General features: G+C 46.3%; 1 protein-coding gene across 4 annotated transcripts in view; it reads left to right on the top strand.

The window, feature by feature from the left end:
• The window catches only part of LOC149315409 (papilin-like), a 67659-nt gene that overhangs the window by 15824 nt on the left and 24715 nt on the right, over positions 1 to 27120 (top strand). Inside the window, exons 10-13 of one of the 4 annotated variants that reach the window (XR_016280360.1) lie at positions 1967 to 2134; positions 3136 to 3267; positions 6155 to 6675; positions 12659 to 13030. Coding sequence is in view for 1 of the 4 variants with exons in the window: in XM_089513414.1 (XP_089369540.1) it covers positions 1967 to 2134; positions 3136 to 3267; positions 6155 to 6168 (314 nt within the window). In the remaining 3 variants the exon portion in view is untranslated. Of the gene's footprint in view, positions 1 to 1966; positions 2135 to 3135; positions 3268 to 6154; positions 7575 to 12658; positions 13031 to 27120 lie in introns of those variants that run through there. The other 3 variants (XR_016280361.1, XR_016280362.1, XM_089513414.1) reach the window with 3 other exon arrangements.

Consider the following 27120-nt stretch of genomic DNA (forward strand, 5'->3'; position numbering starts at 1 on the left):
GCTGAAGCTCATTGTCTCAAGGACACTTCAGTGTCTAGGTGCACGTAGCCATGGATGATGAAACCATGTGTCTGGATTGCACAGGAGACACATGACATGGTTACACACCTGAACTCACTGGGTTTGGGAGACCACATGGTCTGGAGTCTATATAAACCCAGGGGTTGCAAAGGTGTGGTGTGGGTTTGAAGTAGGAGTTGGATTGGTATGTTGTGGAGTTTGAGAGATCTAGTTTTGTATTATAGCACTGTGAATAAAGAGCACTTTGGGGACTTTTGTTTCTCTGGTGGTTTATCAGAAGAAGCTACAGCATCGGTTTGCTGTGTGTCCCTGGAGGTTCCTGCATTGCTGCAGTTCCTGGAAGACATCCAGTTGCTGTCATCCCAATTGGACTTTGGAGCCACGCTTCAGCTTCTGGAAATTGCCAGATCTGCTACAAGGGTCTGGTTTAACCCCAGGACTCGTTTGAGTTGCTGATAGTGGTTGTTGGCCCCAGCAGTTGCGCTGACAAGTCTTTCCTCATAGGGCTTCATGATTTCAGACCCTTCACCATTTTAGTCACCCTCTTTTGGACACATGGCTCCAAGTTTTCAACATCCTTTCTGAATTGTGGGGCCCAGAACTGGACACAGGATTATTCCAGGTGAGACCCCAGAGCCAGGATCCCAGAGAAACATGTAGGGTTGTAGGGTTAGGCACAGACTAGAAAAATGGGGAGCAGTCACTGAGCCATAGGTGCCCATGTACTCTTTTCTAGTCAGCTAGGATACTTGACACTTTCTTTGTATTGCACCTTTAGTTGCATGACCACAACAAGTCCAATATTTTAGGGTTCAGATGTAAAGCCCACCTTGCATAAGGCCCAGGTAAGTCTGGGATGATGATGATGATGATGATGATGATGATGATGATAATTTATATATCCCGCCTCTCCCTACGGATCGATGGCATCCATCCAGCAAAACAATGGATGCAGTCCCTTTATCATGACTCTTTGTTGTTGTCATGTGCCTTCAGGTCAACTCCGACTTACAATGACCCTTTCCTAAAGTCTTCTTGGCAAGATTTATTATTCAGAAGAAGCTTGGCACGGCCTTCCTCTGAGGCTTGGCAAGGTCTCCCAATGGGTTTCCACAGCCAAGCAGGCATTTGAACCCTGATCTCCTACAGTCCTAGCCCAACACAAACCACAACACCATTCTGGTGAAGGCATATCTTCACATTCAATGAAAGAAACACCTTCATTTGGGTATATCAAGGGTATGCTATCTGTGACCCTCCAAATATTGTCAGGCTCCAGTTGCCAGCAGCTGCAAACAACAGGAGAAATGAGAGTTGTGGTCCTTCTGTTTCTGGAGAGCTGCAGCTCTTTACCTCAACAGAAAAATTGATTCTTGGAGTTCCCAAAGTCCAAGCCCCCTCTGTCCTTAGAAACAGGGAATCCTAGACTAGGAAGAGATCCCAAAAAGGGCCATCCAGTTGAACCCCATCCTGCCATGCAGGAACTCTCAATCAAAGCATCCCCATTGACAGATGGCCGTCCAACCTCCGCTTAAAAAACCCCAAAGAAGGAGAATTCTCGCCAAAGAAGCATCTTCCATTGTCAAACAGCTCTTAAATCAGGAGGTTCTTAGGTGGGATCTCTTTTCTTGTAGCTTGAATCCATTGTTCCATGTCCCATCCTCTGGAGCAGCAGAAAACAAGCTTGCTCCCTCCTCAATGTGTCCCCCTTCAAATACTTAAACAGGGCTATCATTTCACCTCTTAACCTTCTCTTTTCCAGGCTAAACATATCCAGCTCCCTCAGTCGTTCTTCATAGGGCTTAGTTTCCAGACCTTTCACCATTTTGTCCCCTGATCTCAGTTGCAGCTTCTCAACATCCTTCTTGGATTGTGGTGCCCAGATTGGGATGCCTTTGTGGCCATTGCGATGCACAGTCTAATCTCTGTCTCTCTGTGGCTACAGATATCTGCAACCTCCCCAGCAAGCCTGGCCCATGCAAAGCCCACATCCCAAGGTTTTACTATAATTCCACCACCGGCGAGTGTGCAAATTTCCACTACGGAGGCTGTCGCCCGAACCCAAATAACTTTCTGACCGAACAGGACTGCCAGCTGACCTGCAAAGGCCCAGGTAGGAGAAAATCCCTGGTCATCCCAAGCAGGTAGCCCCGGGTGAAGGCATTTGGGTGAAGGGAGAGGAAAATATTTGGCATCTATGAGCAAAATAATTATGTTTGATTGATGATAATCTAAAGAATTACAATCCAATTTGGTGGAAATCTATTCTGAAACTGAAGGGGAAATCCTAACATGGCATACGGAAACCTTTAAAGCAGGTTTTTCTCAAGCTGTGCGCAATAGCTGTTCTCAGGACATGCCATATGTAGAACCCAATGGTTTCAATATCCGTGGGGCTCTGAATCTACTCTGGGATTTAATCCAAACTTTAAAGAAGTTATCCCAGGTGGGTAACTTGGTTGTTGTTGTTGTTGCTGTTGGTGTGTGCTTTCACGTCATTTCTGACTTACGGCGACCCTAAAGTGAAACTCTCATAGGGTCTTCTTGGTGAGATGTTTCTTTGAAGAAACCTTGATGGGGAGAATTTTAGACCGATGCGAATCTTCACAGTTTGGGATTTATACTATTAAAATATTGCATGGGTTATTTTGTGCAGAAAACAGCATTTTCTGAGCAGAAATATTGTTTGCAGGAGATGCTGTTTCTTACACAGATAATGCTGCTTTAAGCTTTGGACTGCAAATTGTCTTCGGCAGCTGTAGTTTTGGAAGGCTTTCTTGCAATGGGAAGACGATTGCTAACATTATTAATTGCAAGCTCTGAGAACAAAACCAGTGAATAATTGCAGCTCTGCTGTTTAGGAGAGGATTCTCTATCAAGGGCTGCACTCACATTGGAGAGATAACCCGATTTGGCACCACTTTAACTGCTCTGGCTCAAGGCTATGGAATTCTGGGAGTTGGAGTTTGTTCTGGGGTCCAGAGCAGACCGGAGTTAAAGTGGTGCCAAACCAGGTTATCTTCCCAGTGTGGGTGCATCCTAGGTTCCCAATATTGAGCATTTGGTCTGATCCATCCGCTCCATGAACCTCCTTCCCTGCTGGGTCTCTTGCAGAGAAACCGGGTTCCTGTCCCCCGGGAGACCCTTCAAACTGCCTTGTGACTTGCCAGAAGGACTGCAACTGCCCCAGGGACCAAAAGTGTTGCAGCGATGACTGTGGCCAAGTGTGCAAGGACCCAGTTAAAGGTGAGAGGGTGGTACTGGGATCCCACTTCTGAGGGACCTTTGAGGAAAAAGCTGGGCATGTTCAGCCATGTGAATAGCAAACTGAAGGATAGCATGGTCATCTTCTTTAAATACTTCCAAGACTGCTTCCGGAGCAAGTTTGATCTCTGCTGCCCCAGAGGGCAGGACCAGGTCTAATGGTCTGAGGTTACGAGAGTAGATTTTGATGGACCTTTACAAGGAAGATCTTGACAGTGACGGTGGGTTGGGCAACAGAACAGATTGCCTAGAGAGGCTATGGGACCCTGCTGAGAACCCAAAGGGTGCTCAACAATGGCTCCTCTTCTTCTTCATCCTGGAGAGAAGTGGGGTGTCCAGTGGGGCTCTGTCCTGGGCTCAGTTTGCTATTCAGCATCTTTATCAGTGATTTGAGTTATGGAATAAAGAACATGCTTATCAGATTTGCAGATGACACCAAATTAGGAGGAACAGCTAATACTCCAGAAGACAAGATCAAAATTCAAAATTACCTGAATAGACTAGAAAGCTTGGCCAAAGCTAACAAAATGAATTGCAGCACAGAGAAATGTAAGATACTGCACTTAGGTAGAAAAAGTAAAATGCATAGATATAGAATGGGGGCCACCTGGCTTAAGGAGACTTCTATGTGTGAAAGGGATCTAGGAGTCCAAAAAGACCACAAGTTGATCAACAGTCAACAGTGTGATGCGGCAACTAAAAAGGCCAATGCGATTCTAGGCTGCATCAATAGAAGTATAGTGTCCTCTTGGGTAGTAGCTACTCCTCATAACTTGGTGTCATTTGCAAATTTGTAAAGCATGCCTTCTAGTCTGTCATCCAAGTCATTGATAAAGATGCTGAATAGCACTGGGCCCAGGACAGAGCCTCACTAGACACCCCTCTGATCACTTCTCTCCGGGGTGAAGAAGAGGAGCCAAGGCTGAGCATCTTTGGGTTCTCAGCAGGTTCGCTTGTAGTCAGACGAAGGCCTATTTCTTTCAAGGGACCTTTGAGGGCTGACTGCTTGTGGATGGATGGGAAGATCTTTCAATCACGGTGCTGTTTATGGTTCTTCTTCTTTTCCATTGCTAATTTTTCACTGCTTTCAGTTTTAGCGCTATTTTATTTGATTATCTTTTTTCCTTTTCTATTTCCCTGCTTGTCCCATGGCTTTTCAAGGATGGAATTTTCCCATCCTTGGACAGTCATAGAATAAAGCCCAGGTTGCATATGCATACATCCGGTGATGGGAGAATGCAATGAGATCTGTCATTGACCATTAAACAAGTCTGTATAGGGTTGCCATAAGGCAGGACCTCCAAACCAGGACAAATGTAGGGCCACATTTTCAAATGTAGGACACGTTTTTTAAAAAATGGAGGACACATGAAAAAATTGATAATTTTTTTAAAATGTTAATATAAATGCATGTTTCTTAGGCATGCTCAAAATGGAGGACATTTTGGCATTATTCCTAGACAGAAGGCTGAAATGTACTTCTCTTTCTGGCCAAACACCCCCCCCCCCCCAATTCTACAAGAACATTTCCCACTCCCAAACAGGCATAGCATTTGCAAGATCACAGGCAGTCCCTTGTGCCATTGCAAACTACATTTCCCACTCCCAAGCAGGCATAGCATTTGCAAGATCACAGGCAGTCCCTTGTGCCACTGCAAACTACATTTCCCACTCCCAAGCAGGCATAGCATTTGCAAGATCACAGGCAGTCCCTTGTGCCACTGCAAACTACATTTCCCACTCCCAAGCAGGCATAGCATTTGCAAGATCACAGGCAGTCCCTTGTGCCATTGCAAACTACATTTCCCACTCCCAAGCAGGCATAGCATTTGCAAGATCACAGGCAGTCCCTTGTGCCACTGCAAACTACATTTCCCACTTCCAAACAGGCATAGCATTTGCAAGATCACAGGCAGTCCCTTGTGCCATTGCAAACTACATTTCCCACTTCCAAGCAGGCATAGCATTTGCAAGATCACAGGCAGTCCCTTGTGCCACTGCAAACTACATTTCTCACTCCCAAGCCTTCTTAGGAATTCCCCCCTTCCTCCTTTTCCTTGCCCCCTCCAAACCCCCCAAACCCCTCACCCCCTCTTTTTCCCAGGCATGTCTCAACTTAGGAGGGATTTATGGGACAGATCCAAAGCCTTTTTTCTTTTCTAATGGGGGCAAAGCCTTGAGAAGCCCTGGACCCCTGAGAAGAAGAGGAGGGGGGCTTAGAGAGAGGAAGAAAGAGAAAAAGAAGATGAGGAGGGGGAAGAAAGGAAGAAAAAGGAGAGGAGGAAGAGAAGGGGAAGAGGAGGAGGAGAAAAAAACGGAATAACAAGAAGAAGAGAAGGAGGGGAAAGAGAAAGAGAAAGAGAAAGAGAGAAAGAGAAAGAGGGGAAGAACAAAAAGCATCTTGCCTGCAAAGCCCTCTCCGCTTGGAATTTGGAGCATCATGCCCAAATAAGGAAGCAGAGGGCTGGCCAATAGAGGCAGGGCAGTGCAGCAGACCCCGCCCCTGCTGGTTTCAGTCCTCCTGCTGCTGCTCCAGGCATGTTTCATAGGCAGCACTCTATAGAAGGCAGGCAGCAGCCCTGGGAGCTCAGAGTTGGGCAGCCACCCGGGAATGGGAGCGGGGGCGGGACGGGACCGGGCACGTCCCCCAGGGGGCGGGAAAGTCCCGCCCACCACCGTGAAATGGCAACCCTAAGTCTGTATCCACCTGGCAAAAGATGGAATAAGTCTTGTTTGATCATCACCAGAGTCTGTATCATTGTGATATTTAACTTATTCATTTATAAAGCTGCAACTGATAGTATAGGCCTGCCCTGCTGCAGTGTGTGTTGTGTGTGAACCTGAGCAATCTTCTCTACTTCCTCCTCAGTGTTTCCTCTATGAAGTGATGGAACGGTCTCTCTCCATATCATCCATGTTCCGCTTCTGGTGTTTTCCTGCCATTGGTTTCCTGGTGCCACTGATGAATCTGACCATTGGTCCTTCCAGCTCAGGATGGTCCAATCTGAGTGCCTTCAACAAGGCAGGGAGCGCTGTTATTTCCAGCCATTCTCCAGAACTGTTGCTTGAAGACCTTCTAACCTGGAGAAGACTGCAACTGAACTGACAAGCTTCTCAAGCTTTTGATATGATAGCCTTGTTTAAGTATTTGAAGGGCTGTCATATTGAGGAGGGGGCAATCTTGTTTTCTGCTGCTCCAGAAAACAGGACCCAGAACAATGGATTCAAACTAGAGGAAAAGAGATTCCAGCTCAACATTAGGAGGAACTTCCTGACAGTAAGGGCTGTTCGACAGAGGAACACACTTCTTCTTCGGAGAGTGATGGAGTCTCCTTCCTTAGAGGTCTTTAAGCAGAGGCTGGATGGCCATCTGTCAGGGATGCTTTGATTGTGAGTTCCTGCATGGCAGAATGGGGTTGGGCTGGAGGGCCCTTGGAGTCTCTTCCAACTCTAGGATTCTATTCTATTCTATTCTGTTCTATACTGTTCTATGATTCTGTGGTCTCAATTCAAAGCAGCATTGGCATTTTGACAAAATGCAGGTCTGTGGCTAACACTGTCATATTTTTATGTCTTCTTTTAATTCACCTTTGTCTGATGAAGAAGCTCATGGAGCTTCGAAAGCTTATGAGGTGTATTTTGTGCACTTTGTTTGGTCCAAGAAAGGTATTGCTGTTTGGTGGCTCTCATAAACACGGAGGAAAACTCAGCAGCCATGGTGATGTGCCCCCTTCAGCCAGTAGGTGGCAGTGTTGAGCTGCATCTGTATTAATGGAAATGGCCTTAAGGGAAGCAGAGCACTGCAGCTGCGTGACACACTGGCAAACATGGCTGAGACTGGCCTCATCCTGAGTATATTTGGGGATGGATAAAGTTAGGCTTCCACCTGAGCTTCATGCTTTTGGCTGACTGCAGAAAGAGAAGCAAGGGATGCTTAGAGTTGTTTTTTGCCAGTTCTCTCCTATGAAATAGAGCCTCCAGCTGCACCAGGGATTTATTGGCAGTCTCCCATCCAAGGTCTAACCAAGGCTGACCCTGTTTAGTCTCCAAAGTCAGGTGGGATCTGTTGCCTTCGGGGTATTCAGGTCCCATGTTGCATTGCACTTGTTTGTGCTTTCAAGTTGCTTCTTGAGTTATGGAGGCCCTGTGAATTTCATAGGGTTTTCTTAGGCAAGGAACCCTCAGAGGTGGTTTTGCTTGTTCTTTCCTCTGTTACACATCCTATTTAGGGTTGCCATAATCCGGCTGCAACCGGGAATTTCCTGTTTTTGGTGGCCCTGGGCCCCTCCCTTCACGGGTGCAGCCAAAAACTGCCCCCCCACCGGTTGCAGCAGGGTTGCTGAGGCCTGCAAGGCCTCGCTGCCCTCCTTCTCCTCCTCGGGGAGGTGGGGAGGAAGAGGAGGGCAGCGCCAGCGAGGCCTGCCTGGGGCGCAGGAGGCGAAGCTGGAGGCGGCGCCTCCCTGTGCGCCCGTGCCACCCTCCTCCTCCGCCCCCTCTCCCCCAGGCCGTGCGGCCGCGTGGACAAGGCAGTGCCTCCTGCACGCGGGTGTGCGGAGAGGGGCAGAGGAGGTGGGGAGGGTGGCGCGCCTGCGCGCAGGAGGCGCTGCCTCCGTCCACCTTCGCCTCCCCGTGTTGGCGCGCCACTCACCTCCTCCTCTCCCCAGGCCGCGCGGACGTGTGGAGGAGGCGAAGGTGAGCGGAGCCAGCGTCTCCTGCGTGTGCCTGCGCCACCTTCCCCCGCCTCCCTGCATGCCCTGCCACCCACCTCCTCCGCGCGGTGAATGGAGGAGGGGGAGAAGGAGGAGGGGGAGGAGAAGGAGGAGGAGGTGGAGGAGGAGGAGGAGGAAAAGGAGGAGGGGGAGGTGTTGAGTGAGTGGCCAGAGGCCTCAAGGTGGGTTTTTTTTTTGGGGGGGGGCACTTTTAATGCTAACAAGTCTCCCTTGTTTTGACAGTGATAGTGTGGTGATGATGATGATGATGATGATGATATGACTCAGTTTGAGAGGCATGCAGGCACTGTTTCAGAAGCCGAGAGAGTGTGACTTTCCAAAGTCTGTGTGTTTTTGGTTCTTTAATGGTGATACTGATATCAGAAAGCCTCTGAGGCAAGGCCAATGTAAATTGCTGTGATTTTTACAAACTCGTGCGCAGTGAAGAAAAACCACAGTCCCTTGACCAAGTGCACACTTCTGAGAAGTAGACTTGGTGCAAGAACGGTGAAACCACCTTGACATGTTCAATATGCATAGCCATGTTAAACCATGCTAAGTGTTAAACCCAAGGGGTTTGGCTATGGAATAGCCTCTGAAATATCCAAGAGGCCATGTTAAGTAAAGCCATGTTCAATGCCCAAATGTGCTGTTGTGTGTGTTTTGGAATGGAGGTTGGGGGTGTTTGGCCAGAAAGGGAAGTCCATTTCTGCCATCTGTCTAGGAATAATGCCCAAATGTCCTCCATTTTGATCATGCCTAAGAAACAGGCATTTATATTAACATTTTTTTAAAAAGCATCCAATTTTTTCACGTGTCCTCCTTTTTAAAAAATGTGTCCTACATTTGAAAAATTTGTCCTACATTTGTCCCGGTTTGGAGGTCCTGACTTATGGCAACCCTAATCCTATTACATTGCCTGGTATTCCTTGCCAGTCTCCCCTCCAAGTACTAACCATGATTGACCCTGCTTGGCTTCCAACATTCAGGGCTCATGTTATATTCTCTCTCTGTATGTATTCAATTTGTTTCTCAACCTATGGCAAGCCTCTGAATTTGATAGGGTTTTCTTATGCAAAGAATACTTAGAGGTGGTGTTTGCAAATGTGATCAGATCTGCAATGGAAGGGAAAGGTTCTCTTTATCTGTCGGGGACGCTTTGATTGAGAGTTCCTGCATGGCAGAATGGGGTTGGATTGGGTGGCCTTGGCTCCCACTTAATCTGAATTGCTGAAGGGATTCCAGGGGGGGGTCATGCTCCAGACCCATTTAACTTGCGTCTTTTTGACACTGATTTTCCCCCCGCTTCTTTTTCGATAAATCGATTCTGCGCAAGTGTGAACCACAAGCAGATCGGAATCGATTCAAATTTCCCCCTCGGCCGGCTGGAACCAAATCATTTTGAATGGATTCATTCATGAATGGGAAACACAAGTGGGTTATTTTGATGCCAGAAAATGACAGAAAATGCGATTGGGGCAAGTGTAGTGTAAACTACGCTCCGATGTCGAATCGATCAATCGATTCAGATCACATGCTGCTTTATCTGTAAGTGGGAATGAGGCCCGTTTACCCAGTGTAACTCGGATACAAATGAACTGGGAGAGATGCCTAGGCTGGGCTTGTCTCTCTGGTGTCCCACCTTTAATGACAATGCTTTGTGACAATTATGCCACTTTGGGTGGAAATCACACTGGTCTGGCACCAATTTGGGCATCCCTTCTGTGGCCATTCCTGTTTCGGTCCACTAGAGGGCAGCAGTGCTGCACACAGCAGACGTCTGGCTTTTGCAGAGACTGAGGACAAGGGGACCCTGCTTGCCTTTACATTTGTTGTGTGTCTGTTTTGTGTGTGTCTGTGTGCAGAATAACCCTATATGCAAGCAGACCACCACCCCCCCACACACAGAGGGACACTCTTCCCATGGACCAAGTCTGCTTCATGGGCAGAGACACTATCTTTGTGAATAATTGTGAATAGGAAACGACAATTCACAACAATTCACGTGGGTCATGGACTTTGCACATCACGATTTGTTGCTGCTGTGTGCCTTCATGTCATTTTCGACTTATGGCAACTCTAAGGTGGGCCTATCACGAGGTTTTCTTGGTCCACAGAGGGTTTGCAATTGCCATCCTCTGAGGCTGAGAGAGAGTGACTTGCCCAAGGTCACCCAGTAGGTTTGCATGGCTGAACTGGGATACGAACCAGAGTCTTAGTCCAATGCTCGAACCACTACACCACACTAGTATGATACCTCTATCTGAATATTTGAAAGTGTGTCATATTGAGGATGCAGCAAGCTTATTTTCTGCACTTCCAGAGACTAGGAAATGAATCCCCTCTAGAAGGGGCATGTTCACCAGGTTTGGGGATGGCTGGAGAGGCCTGGTGGTCACTTATTGGGGTTCCCAGAATGAAATGGGGAGAGAGCCCTATAATGTCAATGGCTGTGCAGCAGAGGGAAGGTCTGCAGGTGATGCTTTTTACTTGGTTGCCTGACGAACAACACCTGCTGAAATTCCCTCTTTAAAAGTCCATGAGCCCCTGATAATTTTCATTCTGGCAACTTTATGTCTTGCTGAATTTTTAAAAAGGCTTTCTTGGGCCTAAAATGAGTTGTGGAGGGGGAAAGTAGAAAAATTACCCCATATTCCTCCCAAAGGGCATATGGCCACCCCCCCTTAAAAAAAATCAACTCTTGCAGAGGCCTGGAGGACATAATTGGGAGACACCTGGCTTTACAAGACTCCATGTGAAAGGGATGTAGGAGTCCTAGTAGACCAGAAGTTGAACATAAGTCAGCAGTGCGATGCGGCAGCTAAAAAGGCCAATGCAATTCTAGGCTGCATCAATAGAAGTATAGTCTCTAGATCAAGGAAAGCAATAGTGCCATTATATTTTGCTTTGGTCAGGCCCCACCTGGAATAATCCTGTGTCCAGTTCTGGGTTCCACAGTTCAAAAAGGACATTTAGAAACTGGAGCCATGTGTCCAAAGGAGGGCAATCAAAATGGTGAAGGGTCTGGAAACCATGAAGCCCTATGAGGAGAGACTTAGGGAGTTAGGGATGTTTAGCCTGGAGAAGAAACGGTTAAGAGGTGATATGATAGCCCTGTTTAAATACTTCAAGGGATGTCAGGTTGAGGAGGGATCAAGCTTGTTTTCTGCTGCTCCAGAGAATAGAAACAATGGACAAATGGATGGAAGCTCCAGGAAAAGATTCCAGCTCCACTACATCAGGAGGAACTCCCTGACAGTAAGGGCTGTTTGACAGTGAAAAACACTCCTTCCTCAGAGATTTTGGTGGAGTCTCCTTCCTTGGAGGTCTTTAAACAGAGACTGGATGGCCATCTGTCAAAGGGGATGCTTTGACTGAGATTTCCTGCATGGCAAAAGGGAGTTGGATGGCCCTTAGGGTCTATTCCAACTATGGTTCTATGATACAAACAGCCCCACAGGGCCACATGTGTTTGTAGGTTGAACTTTGGCCATCTCTGGTGTACAGAGGTAGACGTCTCAGGTTGGTCTTCCAAGGAAGGTGGCCCAGCTGGTCTTTGAAGACTCCCCATTCATTGGAGGCATAGAATTGCACCCAGTACAGCCCCATTCTGCCATGCAGGAAGACACTGCCATGCAGGGAGCCCTGGTGGTGCAATGGCAAAATGCTTGCTTATCGAAGCCACAAGGCTGTGAGTTTGGTCCCAGGGCATCAGTCAGTAAAGAGTCCTCATCTTGTTGGGGGCAATGGCCTTACAGATTGCAAACCACTTAGAGAGTGCAGAATTAACTGCTAAGTAGTATAGAAATGTATAATTTTTAGCTATTGCTAAGACACCATTAAAACCCTCCCTGTGACAAACGGCCACCCAGCCTCTGCTGAAAAAGAGCCTCCAAAGAAGGGGACTCCAGCCCCTCACCAGAAGTTGGAAGGACGACAAATGATATGTCCTCATCTGTTTGCCAATGGACTAGGCAGCCTCCGAGAGAGAGGTGGACTGCTTTCTATTTTGAAATAGAAGCAAATGAGTATCTTTCAGGAATCTTTCCATGATGTCAAACTGGATTATTTCTGCAGTGTGGAAGCAGCCTTAGGGGCTATGAAGACCACCCCAAAGGGGCGGCCTGCAGGTGCCTCCTTTTCACCAGATTGTGGCTGCGGCAATCACATGCCGCGGCTCCAATCTGACCTTTCCAGGGTGCCAAAAGGGGGGCACAAAAAGTGGTTCCTTTTTGTGGCCTAGAAAGGGTGCCATAGCCATGGTGCCAGTTATATGCTGCCCCTTTGGTGATGCGTCGTATGGATGCAATGGCAAAGGAGCACCATGATGTTGTGTGCCATGTGGAGTGGCGTGCGGCATCATGGTGCTCTGGGGGTACAGTGTGCGTCATGTCAGGGTGTGATGCCCCAACTCTGCCCCCCAGCTGGCCTTTCAGGGTGGCCTGTACAGGGCCTTAGTTGTGTTTAGTGAGTTTGTGGTTATTCTGTAATTTGTTATACTTTTGTATATGGGGAGGGGTGGGGAATTTGGGGGCAGGGGTAGTATGAATTTAGGTGTGGTTTTAATTTTGGGTGGAATTAGGTTGTGTTTGTCATTGTGTAGTTGTTAGGTATGTATGTTTCATGCTTTAGCATTCAATAAAAATTATATTTTGAAAATGCAGAAACCTGGCTGAAGAGCAGCTTCAAATGAACCCCAGAACTGATGGGATGCCACTTCTGCTTCTTTGCCCAAAAGCCCTGGTGTGGCCCAGAAGGGGGTCACCAACAAGGGAATGCTACATTATGCACATTGTTCTTTTCGGTAGCAATGAAGGAAGGGTGTTTTCAGAGGACAGATGAAAAGTCAGAATGGACAGCAGGCCAAGCAGAGGGGGATCTGTTGGGATATAGCAACTTCGCATGTTAAGACCTTTCTAGTAATGCATGTCTATGGTAGTTCATTGATTACTTATAACCCCCCCTCCTCACTCCCCCTCCTCATTTCCTGTTTACCATGAGGACACCTAATTTCCTTTGTCTTGAGTGAAGAAGAAGCCGAGTCGCCATTAGGACTAACTTGCTTGCAGACTCATCAGCATGTCTGTCTCTGGAGCGGAAGCATGCTGAGGGAACATCTTTCCTGATATGTATAGATACTACTTTGCTACCTCATTTTTCTTGCAACATGAAGCTAGACCTGTGTATCTCTTCATACACATGATTTTGTAAGTAAACTTATTTTCTTTTTCACTTTTAACCAAGTGAGTGTGTGTTTTTATTGGGGGCACGTGGCTGGGAGAGGAGTGAGCTAGATCAAGTTTTTATTCCTGCTTGCCCCATCATCATTTTCATGGCTTCTCTCCAGCCATTGCTCGCAGCTCAGAGTGCAAAGAGTCCAGGGATCCTAGAGTTGGGAGAGACCCCAAGAAGGGCCATCCAGTATGACCCCCTTCTGCCATGCAGAAAGACACCATCCAAGACCTCTCTGTGACAGACAGCCATCCAACCTCTGCTTTAAAACAGCCTCCATGGAAGGAGACTCTACCACTTTCCCAGGCAAGCAACGTCTTCCACTGTTCGACTCCATGATAGGTTCATCTTAGGGTCACTGTAAGTCAGAAATGATTTAAGGCACACAACAACAACAACAACAACAAGGGAAGGAAATCCTTCCACCACTGAGGTGGTCCATTCTACTGCTGAGCAGCTCCTGAGCATCACGAAATATTCTGGATGCTTTGATTTGGATTTCCTGCATGGCAGGGGGTTGGACTGGATGGCCAATGCGGTCTCTTCCAACTCTATGATTCTATGATTCTCCCTAAATCAACATTAGCATCCTGGGCATCCTAAACATCATGAAATATTCTCTCTAACTCATAATCTCATGGAATCATTACTCTATCACACGAGGGACTTACCCCATGAAATCGTAACCCAAATGTTGCCCAAATGCTCCAGAAGCGCAGAGGTGGGATCATACATCACATTTCTGAAACATAATTGAGGCATTCCGCTGATCCCGTTATTACAAAAATGGCGTCTCTGTCAATGATTGGTCAATGGAAGAACAACGAGAGTGCTTCAGTGATGTGCCAGAAGTGCGATGGACAATCCCATCTCCATGCTTCTGGAACGTTTGGGCAACGCTTGGGCTTCAATTACCGCGCGGTAAGTCCCTCGTGTGATAAGGGCCATGGAATTGCAAGAGCCCTCAAGGGCCACCCAGTCCAATCTGCTTCAGTCACCCAGGAAGATACAATCTGAGCAGCCCCGCGAGACATGGCCATCCAGCCATTATATAAAAAGGAGACTCCAAGAGAGCGTCTTCCATGGCTGAACAGCTCTTACTCTCAGGGAGTTCTTCCTAATGTTGAGGTGTAGCTTGCATCCATTGTTCTGTGTTCTATTCTCTGGAGCAGCAGAAAACAAGCTTACTCACTCCTCAATATGACATCCCTTCAAATACCTAAACAGGGCTATCATATCACCTCTTAACTGTCTCTTTTCCAGGCTAAACATCCCCAGCTCCCTATGATTCTATGGATTCCAGTTCAGCAAAGGCAAACCAAAGGAGCTCCATTCCTTGAATTGCTTTCTGCTGGTGCTTAGGGAGCAGGAAAGGGAAGGAGAGGCGTCATGTTCGATCCTTTTCCAACATGGAGCTGCCTGAATAGCAAGAAGTCTGAATTTCTATCTGTTCTATGAAATGATGTCCCTCTGGCAGGGAAGCATCCGACACACTTTTGCTGCTGCTAAACATTGTTTTGCTGCAGGGTTGGGAAGATAAACATTCATCGCTCAGTGTTTTAACTGCACACGAGGCCAGCTTCAAGGAAATACAGTCAGTCCTCTGTTTCCACCAATTCCTTATCCATCGATTCAAACATCAGATTCCACTTTTCCCAGGGTTATCATCATTCTCCAAAGTACAAAAGCATCAAAAATCCACAAAGCAGAGATACCTCTATTGGCCAAGCAAAATGCAGAAAGTACGTGATGTATTTGGGTTGGCTAATACAGGAATTGCTTTGTGGATTTTGGAAGTTATTGGCCAACACAGCTACCCCCCAGAGATCTTTTTCCAGTGAGTCATGTCTTCTCATGATATTGATTTCTCTACTTGTATTTGAAATAATATCAGACAGTAAACAAAGGTATCAGTCTACAAAAGCTCCTGCTGCCAACTCTGTTCTTTCAGTGAGTCTCAAAGGTGCATCTCTCTGCATACTGATTCTTCAGACTAACATGGCTATATCTTTGAATTCTATCACTAAAGGTATTGCTGTTTTATAATTCCCTTTCTCCTGTATGATTTCTTAATACCTTGGCATGATGAAGAAGCCATTGGAGGTTTGAAAGATTCATGGATTTTGGGCATTTAAGTTGGCCGATGAAGTTATCACTGTTCTGAGGACATTGAATGTTATTTTACTTTGTTGTATGCCCATCAAGGCTACCCCTGGATATGTTTTCGATGATGATGATGATGATGGTATAGTATTATACTGCAGGCTGGCCTGGGGAATCTCTGTTTTCCTAGCAGCCAAAGCCAGAGATGGCTGGTGATTCCCACATCAGGAGGTCACTGAGACCCTTCTAGGCTTCATCCCAGACTCTAAAGATACTTTTGAATGTGCCAAACCCTATCCCCAAACATCACCTATCATCTGGAGACCAGGGTTCGAATCCCTGCTGAGCCAAGGAAACTCATTGGGTGACCTTGGGCAAGAGGATGGCCATGGCAAACCCCCTCTGAAGAAACGTTCCAAGAAAACCCCATGACAGGTTTGCCTTAGGGTCACCGTAAGGCACACAACAACAACATCCCCATATAGGTTTGGGATCTTCTTGGATAGCTCTGTCAAAGTTGGATTCCTTGCCTCATTGGCCTCATAGCCACCAGAAGAGTCTAGCAGGCCCTGGTTAGCTGGGGGAAACCTACCCTTGGAAAGAGATTGGAACTCTGGCCCCCAAACCTCAGACTCTGTGGGTTTATGCTCCGTCGCTTATGACTATGAGCAATTGGTTTTGGCTTTGCTGGTCTCAGAGAGTGACATAGAACTGGTGCCCGCCCCTCTGCCCCCTCCTTCTCTAGAGATCTAATTTAGCTGTTCCACTGACCCCTGAAATTGCTTTGTCCATTGCCCCGGCCACCATCACAGGAACAGAGAGAGCGACAGGTGTGTGTGTGTGGGGGGAGCGTGCGTGTGTGTGTCTGCCTTCAAGTAATACATGCGATTCTAGGCTGCATCAACAGAAGTCTAGTGTCTAGACTGAGGGAAGTGCCACTGTATTCTGCTTTGGTCAGGCCTCACCTGGAATAATATTGTGTCCAGTTCCAGGCAAAACAATTCAAAAAGGATGTTGAGAAAGTGAAGCATGTCCAAAGGAGGGTCACCAAAATGGTGAAGGACCTGGAAAGCATGAAGCCCTATGAAGAGAGATTTAGGGAGCTGGGTTTGTTTAGGTTGGATAAGAGAAGGTTAAGAGGTGATAAGATAGCCCTGTTTAAGTATTTGAAGGGATGTCACATTGAGGATGGAGCAAGTTGTTTTCTGCTGTTCCAGAAAATAGGACCCGGAACAGCTTTGAACGAACTATGGCTGCATCCACACTGGAGAAATAACCTGGTTTGGCACTGCTTTAATTGCTTGGCTCTGGGCCCCACAACAAACTCCAACTCCCAGAACTCCATAGCCTAGATCCAGGGCAGTTAAAGCAGTGCCAAACTGGGTTATTTCTTTAGTGTGGATGCAGCCTATCAAAGCTTCTGAACTACAGCTTCAATATGGCTTCAGCACCATAGACATCATGAACCTTTAATGGAGCTGTCCATGGTCCTGGCCACTGTCCTCTGAGACAGGTTCTACCTCTTGGGTCTTTCCCCTAAAATTCAGACTTAAACCCAGAGCAGGTTCACCTGTCTGTTCACATGGAAGCCCCCAACAAATGATGCCCAAAAGGAGACACAGAGCTGCACAGCCATTGCCTTCCATTGAGGCTGAGAGAGTGTGACTTGCCCCACGTCACCCAGTGGCTTTCCATGGCCAAGCTGGGAATGAAACCCTGGTCTCCAGAGTTGTAGTCCAACATCAAAACCACGGTGGCTCTGCCTTTAGGGTATGCTTGCATAAATATATTCTTGGCCACAAGGACTAGGAACCTCATCTGAAAGATGAGAGGCTGAAAACCCTTAGGATGTGGTGCCCAGTGCAGCATTGCTGCCTGCCCTTCTGCAGAAAACACAACCATAAACACACACAGAGTGACCCTTCCTTTTTTATTTCCCCACCTTACCACCCCAAAGGCACTGGCATTGCCCAGGCCTGCCTGGCAGGGTTGATTGGCAGCAGGTGCCTCACTGCTCAGCATCTCAGCCCAGGCAAGCAGGCAGGCAAGGAGATGAAAATGGGCTTTTTATTACAGCCATACATCAAAGTGGCTGCCCTGATTCAGGCGGACGCCAGCGATTTTTCTTTATGGTTTACAGACAAATGAGGGGAAGGAAAATGGATGTGAACTTTGCTCCAGTGTGAGGTCAGTGAGCATGGGCAGGGAACGCGGTTATGGATTATCAGCACATTAACGAGGCACTGCCGCCACTGCGAGAGGATCACAGCTGCAGCAAGCGGGCATCGGGTGGCCTGGTTTGGGCGGGTGGTGGATCATTGGCAAGACGCATGGTGCAGGCATGCATACCTGCAACTCCATCTGCATACTGTATGTATGCATATTAGCAGCTCTGTATGCACCACGCACCCATGTGTACTCACAGCTTCATGTGCATGGTGCATGCACTCAAATTTGCAGCTGCATGTGCATGACGTGTACATTTGCATTTGCAGCTTATGTGTATGGTGCCTGGCTGTGTGTGTTCGCAGCTCCATGTACATGGTACATGCCTGCGTATTCAGAGCTCCATCTGCATGCTGTGTGAATGCATATTCAGAGCTCCATGTGCATGGTGCATGCATGCGTATCTGGAGCTCTATTTGCATAGTGTGTACATGCTATTTGGAGCTCAATGTTCATGGTGCATGCATGCATATTTGCAGCTATATGTACATGGCAGGTACATTTGCATTTGCAGCTCCATGGACATGGTGCATGTGTGTACATTGCAGCTCATGTGCATGGTGCATGCATATTTATTTGCAGCTCTGTGTGCATAGTGGCTGAATGCATATTTCCAGCCCCATGTGCATGGTGGTTGCCTGATTGCAGCCCCATTTGCATGATGTGTGCATGCATATTCTGAGCTCCATGTGCATGGTATGTACATGTGTATTTGGAGCTCCATGTGTATGGTGTATGTATGTATATTTGCAGCTCCATGTGCAGGATAGCACACAGTAGGAATGGATAGGCCATTCAGTGCGATTTGTTTCTCTGCAAATAATGGGTTTCCTGGCAGAGCAACACAAATAGAGGAGCAGCAAAGATTCTTTGCAGTTGGTGAAATCTTTGGGGAAAAGATTCAATGCAAAAAAACATCTGTAGGTTTTTTTGTATTCTGTACAAACGCAATGCTTCGTGCATGACATACATGTTTTATACACCAAAAATGTTTTTGCTGCACTGTTTCCTGTTCAAAAGACATCACAACAACAACGTCGGCAACACACCTCTCTATGAAACAATATGAAACCATTCTTTAAAAAAAACAAAACCACTCATAATACATACGTTAAAACAATCCAACAACATGAAGAACAGGGTGGAAACCATCAGTTGGGGAAGGTCTTCTTCAAGATCTGTTTTCAAGGGGTGTTTTCATATGAATACAGCCAGGATGAGGATGATGATGATGATACAGTCACCATCTCTCAAAGCACATGATAAATCCAATTTCTTCAACATTTCACAGATGATAACCAAGACCCATGTGGCCAAGCAATGTCCAAGTGTGGTCAAGATGGCAAAGGCTATATATGAGAAAGAACAGATAAGCCAGAAGAAGCTGCAGCAGTGTGCTTTTGCCTGAACCTCCTGGGAATGGGTTAATTCTGCAGCAGAATGTGCATGAATGCGCAGAGCAAGAAGTTGCACGGAGATGTGCTTTGCAGATGCATCTAGATTATGCTCCATGCTCTTCTCTTTCCTCGCCACCCATTTGAGTGCAAATTAAATTGCACCTTTTGCACTTGGAACTAAGTTTGGAGCAATGGAAATAAGCTGGGGATGGAGGGAGAAAGTGGGAAGAGGAGAGAGAAACCAGGACATTTTAATAAACGCAGCTGGAAAATGGGATGGCAGAGCATTAAGCAGGTCTGTCCATACAAAATGAGGACCTTTGGCGGGTATGCAAGGCCCACATTTATTATACCATATAATGAAGTTCTGTTGGTTGCGGACATTTTGAATTTTGAATTCTGAATGTTGGGCACCTTATTGTTCCATTTGGAGTGCTGCCTTGTTGCATTTGCATTGGTTTTGTCTCTATTTCTGCCTTTTGTTGCCATACGCCACTTTGGAGTGTTTGGCTATTGCATCAATGCTTGTATCTATGGAATTATAGATATAATGGAGAAAGCAGGGGTTGACTTCCTTATAGCTGCATTGATTATTTCTATGGCCATCTGGTCAGTGTGATGGTAAAGAGGTCACTTCCTATCTCCTCCCCTTCTATAGGAAAGAGTTTTATGACTCTTTGCTTTTTAATCCTTCTCTTTCTGCCTTGGTCCAAGATGGATGCAGCCCCAAGGATGTTTTTCTTCTTACTTTCATGCATAGCAGTCAGCTATAGGGACTCTTCTGCTAAGGATAGTTTTTCCTACTGTTTCTATGATACTTACTTTCCTGGATCCTGGATGAATTATTTGTGGCAGTAAAGTCTTATTTTTATCTTACCAGTGTATCCTATTTCTTTATCAGAAGCTCAGATATATATTGTTGGATTGCCCACTGCCACTGCACTTAATACTGTATATATCCATGCAGAAGTCTAGACATTTTAGTCAAAAGGTTGATTCAAAAAACCTGGGTGGACTTATCCATGAGTCAATGTAAATACTGTACTTTAATCCATCCCCTTTCTCTGAATCGAGTGCTAAAAGGCGAGAGCTTAGTCCATCCTGGGAGCACCAAGAAGAAGCAGGGATCCCCTCTTCTCTCTCATCCATCCAGCCTTTAGGATGAATACAAACAGTTACGCCTGCCAGCATTTTCTAAGTTCTTTAGCATCGTTTTCCTTGGCATCGTCCTTTATATCCTTTGTTACATGCTGCTACGTTTTACCCTCGACTTACCCACATGTCAAAATCCATAATTTTGGCCCCCAAACCAACCCTCTGCTCATACATGAGGCCAACTTATACTCAAGTATATATGATATATAAAAGATCAGTTTTTATTTCTACATTCCAACATGGAGAACCTTTATTTTTTTTGGGGGGGGGGTTACTGAGAAGTATGAGAAACAAATGAATACAGAAACCAAGAAAGCCTAAAGGGCCATTCTCATGTGATGTTCAGAGAATCTGGGAAGACAGACCCATCCTCTTTGATTAATCCCCCAATTTCCCCAACGCACCTTGAGGAAAGCCCTCTCCACCGTCTCCTTTGCACCGGAAGGATCTCTTGCAGGCTTTGGGTGCTTTTTGGCCTCCTAATCCCCAATCCAGCAATTAAATTTGCTTTTTCATTTCTCACCGCCAACACATACACATGTGCACACGCACACACACACAAAGTCCTGTCCAATGAGATAAGGCTTAATACCTTCCAATAGTGACTATCAGCAAGCGCATAAGGCCCATAAATATTAATAGCATTCTAATTAGCCCCTTTCAAATGCATCATCCAAACGAAGCCTCTCTGCCAACATAAATCAGCCAGTTCAATTTGCATTCGCTTCGCAGCCCCAAGGGACGAGGCGGCTCTTCTCTCCGTCCGCATCCCCAACCCCACATCTTTCCATGAGTTCACATCCATTTCTGTGGCCCAGACATCATGCCAGACTAATCTGATCTCCTTTTTGGATAAAATTACCAGCTTGGTAGACAAAGGGAATGCTGTAGATATAGCATATCTGGATTTCACTGAGGCCTTTGAGAAGGTCCCCCATGACATTCTTGCAAACAAGCTTGTAAAAGGTGGGTTAGACAAAGTAACTGTTACATGGATTTGTAATTAGCAGACCATTTCAACCCAAAGGGTGCTCAGCAATGGCACCTTTTCATCCTGGAGAGAAGTGACCAGTGGGGTGTCCAGTGGGGCTCTGTCCTTGGCCCAGTGCTATTCAATATCTTTATCAATGACTTAGATGACAGAATTGGGGACATACTTATCAAATTTGCAGATGACACCAAATTAGGAAGAGTAGATAATACTCCAGAGGACAGGATCAAAATTCAAAATGACCTGAATAGACTAGAAAGCTGAGCCAAAGCTAACAAAATGAACTTCAACACGGAGAAATGTAAGGTATTGCACTTAGGGCAGAAAAATGAAATGCACAGATATAGAATTATGGGGGACACCTGACTGAACAAGAGACTTATCCGTGTGGAAGGGATCTGGGAGTCCAAGTAGACCACAAATTGAACATGAGACAACAGTGTGATGCAGCAGCAAAAAAGGCCAATGCAATTTTAGGCTGCATCAATAAAAGTATAGTGTCTAGATCAAGGGAAGTCATAGTGCCACTGTATTCTGCTTTGGTCAGGCCCCACCTGGAATATTGTGTCCAGTTCTGGGCAAAACAATTCAGAACAAGGTTGTTGAGAAGCTGGAGCGTCTCCGGAGGAGGGCAACCAAAAGGGTGAAAGGTCTGGAAACCATGCAACCCTAAAAGAGAGACTGAGGGAGCTGGGTGTGTTTAGCTTGGAGGAGAGATAGGTAAGAGGTGATATCTGTCTTGAAAAAATAATACACAAGGCAGCTTCAAACATTGCTTTAACAAAAAGAGCTAAACGTTGCCAAAAAGAAAACAATTTCAAAGCAGGTGAACAGCAAAGTAAAAAAAAGAGAGAGAGAAGAGAAGAGCAGCTTCAAAAGCCTTTGTGTCAAAGAAGGAATTAAAGACATTGCTAATGAATCCAGGAAGCTAATGTCAGTCCATTCTTGGCCCTGAAGGTCTGGCCTTAAAGTGGAACGGAGCAATGGCTCTCCAGAGTCTCAGGTAGAGAGAAAGAGGGAAAGGGACGGAAGGGGCGAAAGAGAGAGCGGGGCCCAAATCTCTTCCAAGACCTGATACTTTATTTTTCTTTGCAAAAAATAAAAAGAAAATGGAGATGCCACCAGAGATTGGATCTAAGTCCTGTTATACAGACTGAGCCAAGAGCTTTGCTTTTAAAGATTGCTAGCGGAGAAAAACTCAGAGAAAATGTTGTGCAGCAGAAGAGGCGCATTAGAGGCTGAAGGACGACTGGAGGAATTCAGAATCCAATCTAGTTCTCTTTCTTTCTCCATCTCTCTCTCTCTCCCTCTCTCTGCTTTATCTTGCAGAATTCAATCTAGTTCTCTATCTCTGCTCTTTGCTTTACCTTGTCTCTTTGTTTTCTCTCCTACGTTGTTGTTGTTTGTTGATCTGGACCCATGGCGACCCTATGGATGAGACATCTCCAAAAGACCCCTCTGTCCTGCACTGTCCTCTGCTTCATTCCTGGAACCCCGTAAAACCCAGGAGTTTATCACACGTGAGGCCAGAACGCATTCACCTGAATTTGCTAGTTCTGTGAATTTATGTGAATTCGAATTGCGTTCGAACCGACTTCCCATTGGCCAAAAACAGCATGCCATTGCCCAAAACTGCGTGTGGTAGTCTACCATGCAATAATGTGAAACAGCAGGATTGGGTTCGGACTGACTTCCCATTGGCCAAAATTGTGTGTGGTAGTCTATCACACAATAATGTTAAAGCCCATGATTGCTTTCAGATTGCCACTGGATTATACTTCCAATTTCCCTTGTCTGATAAACTCCCCATAGTGACCTCCTTCATGGAGTCCATCCTCCATCTGGCCTGTGGCCTTCCTCTCTTCCTACTTCGCCTTTCCCATTTTAGGGTTGGGAACGAGGTCCAAAACAATATGTTTTCTATGTGCTACAGAGCCGGCATTAAAATCTTTGTGGATCTGAATTACCTAAATCCTGTTATTACTCCTGAGTCAAGGGGATTTACCTACAGAGGTCCCTCCACATTCACTGGGGTTAGGGGCAAAGGACCCTGTGAATGTGGGAAAAGCACAAATAAAAACCCTATTCTTTGGGGGAGGTTTGTGGGTTTTTTCGGGCTCTGTGGCCATGTTCTAGTAAAATTTTCTTCCTGACGTTTCACCAGCATCTGTGGCTGGCATCTTCTTTTTATCTGAAAGGGCACTTCTCTAGGAATCTTTAGGTCCTCCAGTACAACTCTATGGGAAACATCAGCCAGAGGTTGACCATAGAATCACTCTGGAGGACCCCCAAATGCCTAGAGAAGTGTTTTCTCCAGGAACGTCTACGTTCTCCAACACAACTCTATGGTCAACATCTGGCAGAGTTGCGCCGGAGGACCTAGAGATTCCTAGAGAGAACATATTAATCAAAACTAATAATAATAATAATAATACAACTACAAATAGTCAAACCCGCAAAAGTCAAAGGCGCAAATATGGAGGGCCAACTGTAGATGTTGATTGACTCACTGTTGTGCACCTGAATGAATGGGTCTACTTTAGTTGGGAGCAACCTACAAAGTACCAGTCTTCTGCATTTTGCAGTAGCTGTAGCTTCTGAGTCTCCTTCAAGGGAAGTCCTACATAGAACATATTACAGTCGTCTAGTCAGGAGGTAATCAGTGCATGGATCATTCATTCATTCATTCATTCATTCATTCATTCATTCATTCATATTATCCTGTCTTTCTCACAAAATGGGATTCTAATGCCATTACTGTGTCTAGGCTGTCTCCGAATAACACCTGTTAACCTCCCATAGGAAGAGCCAGAGTGGCATAGTGGTTTGAGCATTGAACTACAACTCTGGAGACCAGGGTTTGATTCCCAACTCAGCCATGAAACCGACTAGGTGCCCTTGGGCGAGTCTCACTCTCTCAGCCTCAAGGGAAGGCCATGGCAAACCTCCTCCGAACAAATCTTGCCAAAGAAACCCTATGGTAGGTCTGCCTTAGGGTCACTGTAAGTCAGAAACAACTAGAAGGCACACAACAACAATTCTAAAGTGGATAAGGGTCAGTCTTCCTGAAGAAACTATCTCCACATTTGGCAAATGAGAGGCAAAGGGCACAATGTTGGCACAGAGGAGTGGGCTCGGCACCAGGGATTGCCTTGGATTTCTGCCGGAAGGAGATCAATGCTTGTTTTACTCCTTTCAGCTCATTTAACTCCCTCTTCACATACGCACACACACACATTACACACATACACACTCCTTCCCTGTGACTGGCACAGTAATTGCTGTTTGTCTTCAAAAGGGCTAATTGGGATCAGCCCTGGTTGCAGCGTTTGCGCACACTTCCCTCGCTCGCCAGGCCATGGATGCCAGTGCCTCTGGCTTGGCGCTCCTTGTTGTATTCTTGTTCTTTGGCTGATCTCTCAGCTTCCTCTCTTGTACCCACCACAGTCCTGATGGCATTGCTGGGCATTCCTGCTCCCAAACCCACCTAATACAGCATCTGTGGTTGTTATGGCGTTCTAGCTTGGATAAAATTTTCTCTCTCTCTCTCTCTCTCTTTGTGCAATCCCAAAAGAGAAGCAACATCTCATAGAATAGTAGAATCCTAGAGTTGGAAAAGACCCCAAGAAGGGCCATCCAGTCCAACCCTCTTTTGCCATGCAGGAACTCCCAATCAAAGCATCCCTGAGAGATGGCCATCCAGCCTCCGTTTAAAAACCTCCAAAGGGAGACCACTGCACCTTATTAGGGAGCATCTTCCACTGTCTAAGAGCTCTTACTGTCAGGAACTTCCTCCTAATATTTGGGTGGAATCTCTTTTCCTGTAGTTTGAACCACTTACTCTGGGTCCTATTCTCAGGAGCAGCAGGAAACAAGTTTGCTCTATCCTCAACATGCCCTTCCTTCAAATACTTATTATACACAGCTATCATATCACTTCTTAACCATCTCTTCCCCAGGCTAAACATTCCCAGCTCCCTAAGCCACTCTTCACTGTCAGGAAGTTCCTCCTAATGTCGAGACAGAATCTCTTTTCCTGGAGCTTGCATCCATTGCTCTGGGTCCTATTCTCTGCAGCAGCAGAAAACAAGCTTGCTCCCTCCTCAATATGACATCCCTTCAAATATTTAAACAGGGCTATCATATCGCCTCTTAACCTTCTCTTCTTCTGGCTAAACATCCCCAGCTCCCTGAGCCATTCCTCATAGGGCTTCATGGTTTCCAGGCCCTTCTCCATTTTGGTTGCTCTCCTTTGGACATGCTCCAGTTTGTCTATATCCTTTTTGAATTGTGGTGCTGGATGGCCATCTGTCACAGGGAATTCCTGGGTGGTGTCTTCCTGCAGGGCAGAAGGGGGCTGGACTGGACGGCCTTTGAGGGTATCTTCCAACTGTATGCATCTATGAGAGTTAAGATTCAGGGAGAATATTTCCTGATGCCCAGGAGCTGCAGCTCCGTCATAGAATGGACTGCCTCAGGTGGTGGTGGGCTTCCCTTCCCTTGTTGGTGGTGCTGTGTGCCTTCAAATTGTTTCCAACTTATGTCAACCCTAATGCAAACCTTGCCACAGCATTGTGAGTTCGGTCCCAGGGCTGCAGGATTGACTCAGCTTTGCATCCTTTCGTAGGTCAGTAAAATGAGTCCCCAGATTGTTGGGGGCAATTAGCTTACACTTTGGAAGATATCACACAGAACGGGAGGCTCTCAATTTCGAAAGAGAAGATAGCGAGGTCAATTAGAACATTCACACAATTACATGATTCTTTATCACACCTTAAATTCGCTGTAATGGCCTCCCCGAACTCGACCCAGATTCTGTGCGAAGTAAGCCATCACATCAGTGGTTTCTTAATTGTGCATGGGCACCCTTGCGCATGCTCAGTGATGCTCCAGAGGACTGGAGCATAGCATCTTTAGGTGAGTGAGAGAGAGGAACCAGGGAACCCCACAATTTACAAAAGAGGTTGGAGGGGGGGCAGGAAGAAGGGTTGAAAGAACATGTTAAAACAAGCATCTATTCACTCTTGTCACGTTAAACCATGAATATCATGGTTATCCAATACCTCCGGGTCCATGCCTCTTCATTTCAGTAAGGCCTTTGACAAGGTTTCCCATGACATCCTTGCAAAGAAGCCTGTAAAATGTGGGCTAGATAAGGTAACTGTCACATGGATTTGTAATTGGTTGACCGGCCGAACCCAAAGGGTGCTCAACAATGGCTCCTCTTCATCCTGGAGAGAAGTGACCAGTGGGGTCCCACAGGGCTCTGTCCTGGGCCCAGGGCTATTCAACATCTTTATCAATGACCTGGATGACAGAATTGGGAGCATACTTATCAAATTTGCAGATGACACCAAATTAGGAGGAATAGCTAATACTCCAGAGGACAGGATCAAGATTCAAAATGACCTGAATAGACTAGAAAGCTGGGCCAAAGCTAACAAAATGAAATTCAAGACAGAGAAATGTAAGGTATTGCACTTAGGGCGGAAAAATAAAATGCACAGATATAGGATTATGGGGGACACCTGGCTGAATGAAACTACGTGTGAAAGGGATCTAGGAGTCCAAGTAGACCACAAGTTGAACATGAGTCAACACTGCGATGTGGAGCTAAAAAGGCCAATGAAATTTTAGGCTGCATCAATAAAAGTATAGTGTCTAGATCAAGAGAAGTAATAGTACCACTATATTCTGCTCTGGTCAGGCCCCACCTAGAATATTGTGTCCAGTTCTGGGCACCACAATTCAAAAAGGACATTGAGAAACTGGAGCCATATGTCCAAAGGAGGGCGACTAAAATGGTGAAAGGTCTGGAAACCTTGCCCTATGAGGAACGACTCAGGGAGCTGGGGATGTTTAGCCTGGAGAAGAGAAGGTTAAGAGGTGATATGATAGCCCTGTTTAGATACTTGAAAAGATGTCATATTGAGGAAGGAGCAAGCTTGTTTTCTGCTACTCCAGAGAACAGGACCCGGAGCAATGGATGCAAGCTACAGGAAAAGAGATTCCACTTCAACAT

Source organism: Sceloporus occidentalis, unplaced genomic scaffold (genome assembly GCF_023333645.1).
Source record: "Sceloporus occidentalis isolate IW3139 unplaced genomic scaffold, rSceOcc1.0.p SCAF_3, whole genome shotgun sequence".
Classification (NCBI taxonomy): Eukaryota; Metazoa; Chordata; class Lepidosauria; order Squamata; family Phrynosomatidae; genus Sceloporus; species Sceloporus occidentalis.